We start from the raw sequence: 8,582 nt of genomic DNA on the forward strand, positions 1-8,582 counted from the left end.
TGGTTGAGTAATGAGAGAACTCCGTCATATGCAAATGTTTAGCAATGTTAATAAAATTATGACCAATGACTATGAGCATACGATTCAACAAGAGATCAGCCAGGTGCGTTCATCGACAGGACAATCTGTCTTAAACCCAATAAAGGGACCTCTTCTTTATTTATTCATGTATTTATTTATTTTAAAATATCTCTTTATTAATAAAGCATTTTATCATTATTTTTGTCTGACAATATCTCTTTATGTAAGGTAATTAATGACACTTCCAATTCGTCAAGCAAAATATTCACAGTGACAAAATTAAGTGACTTAAAAAAAAAAGTGAAGTTTAAAGTGCACGTCACAAATTAACAAGTTATCTGAAATATGAGTAGAAAATTCTGAGTAACGTCTAAACAGTCCAAACGATTTATTCTTAAGACCCCGTGCAAAGTAGGACAATTTCCACTCATCTCATAGCTTTGAAATATGACGTCACTTGGAGGTGACGAGACAAGAATGGGCCAAAATTGCCCCATTTCAGGCTCAAAGCCGTGTGAAAAGTGGAGATTGCCAAAGTGTGCGCTTGGCTTAACGGGCACAAAAGAGCATTCTGATTCAGCGGTACGACATACGACATGCGATACAATATTTAAAAGTTCGACTGTCACATCTTCAGCAAAGATATATGTCATAACACGGTGGAATCAGGTGCTTATCAATTTTTGGGCATTTAAAGTTATTGGTACGCTCGTACTATCTTAAAGCTTATTCATGCTTCTTGGTTTTGGCAGAAAAATACTTATAATATATCTAGGTATATATAAGTAGATATTTGCGATTGAAATAGGCTAGGTTCGCCTGTTGTCAGAAGAAAATCGCTAAAAATGGCCGCCAAAATTTGGTGACTTCCAAAGCTTAAGTGTCCTCGGGAAACTGAAACTTTACATTTCTTGTGCCTTTGATCCCCGTTTTTCAGCAAAATCTACACAGATGTGTGTTTTAAATGGTCATAAAAGGTGTTCAGAAAAAACGAAAATGCCCAATGAACGAAAAGATGTCGGTTTCTTCACCACATGTGAACTTTTTAACGAGCGCCTCATTTCACAACGATGCAACAAAAAATATACAATATTCTATTTAACTACGTTTTCAAATTTCCAGTAGCACTGAGTATGCGCGGAATATAGAAAAGACAGTAGTACATGTATGTGCAAAAATAAGCAGCAACGCTACTTGTTCCCCTGAAAACGGAAATGATAACTTGGAATGAGCATGCCGGCTGAGGTGAGATACACAACTATGAACTTTAAAAACAATTTAATTTTAAACATTTCACAGAAGAGATTGCCCAGACAGTTCAGGAAACATGGTAGCTATGATAGCAACAGACGTATGCTGTGCTGCTAATTTGACGCGAATATTCGAATACCATGACTATTCCACCACTTTGTTCTATTCGACACATATGCGAACTCTTCGAATCGTCGTTGGTCATGATTCATTGCTTATTGGCTATTCTCTAGTCACTCGATGATTTGCAACACTCTGGTTGTCGGGAAAGAGGATATCCAGAAGCCAGTAATGCAACAATCTTTGAGTCTTTCACATCGCCTGTGGCAGTAATCTATTTACTCCGAGTTTTCTTCCAATTAAGCAAAGTAATTTAGTTGGTCAAATATAAGAATAGCTGTGATGATCCATTATACTATTCGTTGCTTCGACGACTTTTTGTTTCTGAACGAGCCTATAGAATTGATTGTACGTTACATCACAGCGTCCTCGGTTTTGTTACCATCTGTTTGGCCAGGAACACGTCGCCGTGAAGCAGCGCCACCTTGTGGGCGCTTCCAGAGCTTCATTTCCGCCAAGCTCTGCGGCAGCTGGTACTTAGTGGTCTCCGGTAGGAAGAAGGGCATCACGCTCATGGCGAGGCTGCTGATGCCGAAGACGAGGCCAGGGGCGTAGACAATCTTCTCCATGAGGAGCTCTGCGAAAGGGGAGAGCATCCCACCAAACCGTGCGCTTAAGTATGACACGCCCAAACCCATGTTTCGTAAATTGGTAGGGAACAGTTCTGGTGTGTATAGATATATGACGTTGAAAGAGCCTGTGATGCCAACTTTTCCAATGATGCTCAGAGCTGTTATGGCAGCTCCTTGGTCAGGTGCTAGCTCCCATACTGTTGCAACGGCAATTAACGCCACCCCTGCAATAATGCTGAAGAGAGCGAAGCCTCTACGTCTGCCTATCTTGTCTAAGTAAAAAAAGCAGAAAATTGCTTGAGGTATCTCGGCGACAGCGTTGAGAGTATAGTTGGCATAGATGCTTCCATGTAGAGTGGAAGACATGAGAATCAAGGCAAAGTAGGTGAAACTGTTGAAGAACCATGCGACTACATTGAACAAAGTATGTCTCCTCAACATTGGATCTTTGAAAAGATCGCAAGGTGCGTCCTTTCGTAGTGAGATCCCGTTTGTCAGAGATGCGACAGGATGTTTCACAAAGTTGTCTCGGGCGTCTTTGGAGGAAAGTGCTCCCCTTTCCGAGTTATTAGAGTCATTAGTAAAAGTACAAAGCAAAGATGCGTTACCATTTAAATCACTGTCTTTTGAGTCTGGAGGGTAAAATGCATCTGTAACTCTCTTCAGGTCAACACCATTCCACTTGGAAGCTCGTTTCAGTACTTTCGAGATTTGCTTGTCTTTTCCATTAGCCGCCAGCCAGCGTAATGTTTCATCAAGTAGAAAAAAGATAGGGATGATATTTACAGAAACAGCTGCAATTGTGAACTCTAGAATCCTCCAGGAGTGATGTCGTAAAAAGTAAGCCACAGGCGTGAGCAGGAGACAGGATAATGTCCAGTTCAGACTGCCCATACAGGCAAAGAGGAAGGCCCGGTGTCGTGTGACCAAAGTTTCCATTATTGCAGTCACAGCTGCTGCTTCCATTCCCTGAAGAAAAAATCCGATAAGAAGTTTAAAGGCGACAAACATCCCGTAATTTACGGAGCACGCCAAACCCAGAGACGACCCAAACATAAAGACACAGGACAAAAGCAAAACTGGCCTGCGTCCGTAGCGGTCTGTGAAGTAGGGGAAAAGGAGCATCGCAATCCCTTGACCTGCGGTCAGTACAAGTTGCGATATTCCAATTAAGTACTTCCGCTCGCACACAAGATAGAACTCGGAAACGAAATACATGTCTTTTGGGTAAAGGAAATCCACGTCAAACGCAGAACACCTCTCGGCCAGGGAACTATTAGAAGCCAATGAAATGTTTCCACTCACATCATGAAAATGTTTTATATTGCAAGTACTGTCAAAATCCTCTTCCGTTGCACTTTCAGATAGGTTCCAGTAGGATAGGTCTTTGAATTTGCTGTCATTAAAGATGGACGGTGTTCTACGACACTTGAAAGGGTTATGCTGTCCTGTGAAGACAACACTAAACATGTTCATGGCAGTGGACCATGCTGTGGTCAAAAGGAGACAGTACTGGACCATGTTGTAGAGTCGTAATGGCCCCAATGTCTCAAAAGCAGCATCGACGTTTCCATCTTTGGACTGCATTTTGAATCTTAAAGACACAACGAAGTACCGATACTTCCGAATAAATAAATTGGCCAAAATAATTCACGTAATAATTGTCAACAAAAGGGAAGGAAAATCAAACCTCTTTGAAAGATGAACGTTTCCTTGAGAACGTTTGATCTCGATTGCTGCAGACACATCAATTATTCTGCCAATACTACCACAGAATCGTATGGTGACCAAAACAAAAACTCACAACAAAACAACCAATGCAGCAATAAACCTTTATGAAAACGTATTCTCACTCCTCTAGCTTTCTTTCCGTTGAAAATGATTATGCTGGAACATGACGTAAATAATTATGATAATGACTCTTGCTTGGACAATTATTCACGTTGGTATGGCATTAGATCCTCGGCTAAATGCCTCGACAGATTTTCCAGTAACTGAGATAACTGAGGTAACAAAGGACAATATAGGGTACACAAACAACAACGACACACAGTCTAACTTATGCATGAAACCATGAGAGATACAACCTGCTTCAAAATGCATGTTACAAATAACAAACTCCTCTCTAATTTTTACTCCCTAGAGATAGGTACCTTACAGCCATTAGCTGGTACGATCGAGATAACTTTAACTCAAAACATTTTTTAAAAGTTAAAGTTATCTCGTATGTGGTCATGGCTATGAGGTACCTACACCTGTCAGGAGTAACAATTAGATAGGAGCATATTTTCTAGATAAAGAGTACTGTGTGCTGAGAAAAGGTCTTCCGTAATTGCAAGTCTTATTTGCTATGCTTCTTAAAGGGCCTCCCTTTGTTCTGTCGACGCGTGTTTATCTGGTCTTGAGACCAATTAGCATACAGAAGGTTGCATCTCAACACGGTTTTTAGTATGCTGAGTTTAGTGTTGTTTGAATATAGAGAAGGTCTTCAAGATGATTACAGCCATCCAGTGGAGGCACAATTCAAGATACTGTAACTTCTGAAGATCTATCAATTGTATGATTCAGCTTTGGGGAAGAAATAAATGACTTAAAATCTTTATGTGGTATCCATTTTGACGATTATTGTTGAGATGGTTTTCCATGACTTAATCATCGAGCGTTTAATGCTGAGATTCAAAATTGGTTGAGTGGTTAGAGAGCTAAAACCCACAATAATGTCAAGCATCTGTCGTTGACATGGCGTTTAGGTTGTAGGTCACTGGTGTGTGTCCTCGAGCACGACACGATAACCTTAGTTCAAAACAGGCTACTGCACAGTGGCAAATAGCAATGGCATTCTTAAGACCACAGTTACACTAGGAAATTTCCAACTCAGACCATGGCAGAGAAGTATAACTTCACTTGTTATTGAAGAAAGACGAACGGGCAAAAATTGACTCCTTTGCATGCTCGCAGCTGTACAGAGAGTGGACTTCACTTATGTGTGCGCGGGGCGTAATGAGCACAAAAGGGCATTTTAGTTCAGTAGTACGAAGCTTAACATATGATACAATAGTTTAAAGTTTCACCATGGAAACCTCACCAAAGATATACTTTGTACGATTTGTCAAAGTTCCTCCCATTTGAATTAGCAGTGAGCGCGCAGGTAAAATGTGAAAGATAATTGTATGTGCATAACAGGCTGCAACGCTACTTGTCTGTGGGAAAAGCGGAAATGGTAATTTGGAATGAGCATACCGGCTGAGAGGAGATACACGGCTATGAACTTTAAAAACAAACAAATTTTAAACAATTCACAGATCAGACTGTCCAGTCAGCTCTGGAAACGCGCTAGCTATGATAGAAACAAACTCACGCGGTGCCGCTAATTTAACTGGAATATTCGAGTACAATGACTACTCGACCACTTGGCACTACTCGACAAGAAAACGAACTTTTAAAATCATCATTGGTAATAGTTATTGCTCACTGACTATCTCTAGTCACTCGTTGTATTGCAGCACGTCGCTTGTCGGGATAAAGGATACACAGAAGTCAGTAACGCACCAGTCTTTGGATGTTTCATATTGCCCGTGGCAGTAGTATATTTATTCCGGATTCTATCTAATCTGGAAATACGTTTTAGTTGATCCAATTTAAGAATAGCTGTGACTATCCATCACAGTACTTGTGGCTTCGACAACATTTTGTTTTTGAACGTGTTTATGGAATTTATTATTAGTCACATCAAAGTGTCTTTGGTTTTTTGATGATCTGTTTGGCCAGGAACACGTCGCCGTGGATCAGCGCCACCTTGTGGACGCTTCCAGAGCTTCATCTCCGCCAGGCTCTGCGGCAGCTGGTACTTCGTGGTCTCCGGCAAAAGAGGCCAGGGGCGTAGACAATCTTCTTCATGAGGAGCTCCACGAAAGGGGAGAGCATCCCACCAAACCGTGGACACACCCAAGCCTAAGTTCCGTAATTTGGTTGGGAACAGTTCTGAGGTCAACAAATAATATAGGACATTGAAAGAGTATGTGATGCCAACTTTTTCGATTATTCCCAAAGTTGTTATGGCAGCACCTTGGTTCGGTGCTAGTTGCCATTTTGTGCCGACTGCAATTAACGACACCCCTCATATAATGCTAAAGAGACCAATGCCTCCATGTCTTCCTATCTAGTCTAGGTAAAAATAGCAGAAAATTGCTTTTGGTATCTCAGCGACAGCGTTGAGAGTATAGTTGACGTAGATGCGTCCATGTAAAGTGGAAGACATGAGAATCAAGGCAAAGTAGGTAAAACTGTTGAAGAACCAGGCGGCTGCATGAACAAAGTATGTCTCCTCAACATTGGATCCTTGACCAGTTCGCAAGGAGCATTCTTTCGTGGCGTGATCCCGTTTGTCAGAGATGCGTTAGGATATTTGAAGGGTTTTTATGGGTGCCTTTGGTCCCCTTTCAGGATTATTAGAATCGTTTGCAAAAGTACAAAGGAAAGATGAATACTATCATTATCATTTGTGTCTGAAGCGTAAAACAAATATGTAACTTGCTTCACGTCAACACTATTCCACCTCAAAGCTCGTTTCAGCACTTCCAAGACCCATTAGCTGCCAGCCAGCGTAATGTTTCATCAATGAGAAGAAACATATGGATGATATTTGCACAAAAAACTGCAATTGCTAGCTTCAAAATCCCCCAGGAGTGATATCGTAAAAGTAAGACACGGGCGTGAACAAGAGAGAGGAGAATGTCCAATTCAGACTGCTCATACAGACAAACAGGAAGGCTCGATGTCGAGTGACCAAAGTTTCCTTTATTGCAGTCACAGAGGTCGCTTCCATAACCTGGAGAATTTCTCCAACTAGAAGTTTATATGCGCGAAACATTCCGTAATTTCGGAGCACGCCAAACCCAGAGAGGACGCACACATCAGGACACAGGACAAAAAGCAAAACTGGCCTGCGTCCGTAGCGTTTGGGTGAAGTACGGGAACAGAAGCATTGCAATCCCTTGACATGCGGTCAGTACAAGTTGCGATATTCCAATTAAGTACTGCGGTCGCACACAAGATGGAACTCGGAAAAAAATGTCTTGTGGGTAAAAGAACTTCACACCAAACGCAGAGCACCTTCCACTCGATTAGTTCTTCGAATTTGTTATAATTTACTAACGAAGTTCTACGACACCTGAACGGGTTATGCTGTCCCGTGAAGACGACACTAAATGTGTTCATGGCATTGGACCAGGCCGCAGAAAAAAGGAGACAATACTGTACCTTGTTGTAGAGTTGTAACATGAACGTTTCCCTCTTTGAACGACATAACTTTGATTCTTAAGGACAAGAATGAAAGAGTTTGCCGAAATAATTCATTTAATAATGGTCACCAAAAGAGAAGAAAATTCAAACCTCTTCCAAAGGTGAACTTTTCTCCAAGAACGTCTGATTGTGACTTCTGCAGACCGCATTAGTCATTCTGCCAATGCTACCACAGAATGGTTAGCTATATAAAACCCCAAACCAAAACCAAACCAAAAACAGAAAAACAACAACAACAAAGACATCGAAGCAATAAACTCTTGGGAAACCGTATTCTCACTCCACAAGCTTTCTTTGGGTTGAAAATGTTTGTGCTGGATCCAAACGTAAAAACGAGTATGACTTTTTGATTCAGCAGTTATTCCCATCGATTTGGCAATACGTTCTTGGTCAAAGTTCTCGAAAGAAATTCAGTCACTGTGATAAAGTTCAAAGGAGGCATGAACAACGATACAATGCCTAGAGTAAACACGGCGTCTAGAGAGACAACAACTGTTTAAAAATGCATGTTACAAAATTAAAGACACCAGCTGGTACGAGAGAACTTTAACTCAAAAACTATCATTTAATGGCTATGAGGTACCAAAGTTGTCAGGGGTAAAAATTAGACAGGTGTGATTTTTGTTTAGAGTACAGTGAGCTGTGAAATGGTCTTCCATAATTACAAGTCTTTTTTTAAAATTTGTTTTTCCCCTCATAATTAGAAGTCTTATTCGTCAAGCTTCTTAAAGGATCTCCTTTTGTTTTGATGACGCATGTTTATCTGGTCCTGAGACCAAGGTCGCATTTCAACACGAATTTTGGTATGCTGAGTTTAGTGTTGTTTGAGTATAGACAAGATCGCCAAGATGATTACAGCCATACAGTGCAGGGGCAAAGCAAGCTACTGAGACAAAACAACCGAATAAAGAAAAGAAGTGCGAGAAAAGGCCAGCCTAATATTAAATGCTAAAACACTCTGCTACAAAAAAAAAATCTGTTAATTTAGATAAAAGACATTCAAACGTTTGTTTATTTAAATAACTATCACCTCTACCGGAGGCAAGGGGGGAGTGGTTAGAAGCTTCGCCGTCACACGCTCAAGATCTGGACTCAATTCCTGGGTGGGAAGAGTTTTTAATCGAGTATCTCCGCCTTTGTATTTCTTTCAATTTCTGCTAATCCTGACAGGCTGGGTGGAAGCAGCCCGCCTCCTAATGATTTAAGTAGCGTCTGACGGAAGAAGGGAGAGGAGTTGCGTAAAATATTATCTAGAACTACATTTTTTTTACCCGCCACCTTTGCCGATCCATCAACGGCATGACTCAGTTTGGGGGG

At 41.1% G+C, this 8,582-nt stretch overlaps 1 protein-coding gene across 1 annotated transcript; it reads right to left on the reverse strand.

The window, feature by feature from the left end:
* Positions 1-1,538: 1,538 nt before the first annotated feature.
* On the reverse strand, positions 1,539-3,551 carry LOC101859786 (solute carrier family 22 member 15-like). Its single transcript, XM_013082652.2, has one exon. The coding sequence runs from the start codon at positions 3,549-3,551 to the stop codon at positions 1,746-1,748; it is 1,806 nt and encodes a 601-aa protein (XP_012938106.1). The 3' UTR covers positions 1,539-1,745.
* Between the last annotated feature and the right edge of the window lie 5,031 nt (positions 3,552-8,582).

Source organism: Aplysia californica, unplaced genomic scaffold, assembly GCF_000002075.1.
Source record: "Aplysia californica isolate F4 #8 unplaced genomic scaffold, AplCal3.0 scaffold00187, whole genome shotgun sequence".
NCBI classification, from domain to species: Eukaryota; Metazoa; Mollusca; class Gastropoda; order Aplysiida; family Aplysiidae; genus Aplysia; species Aplysia californica.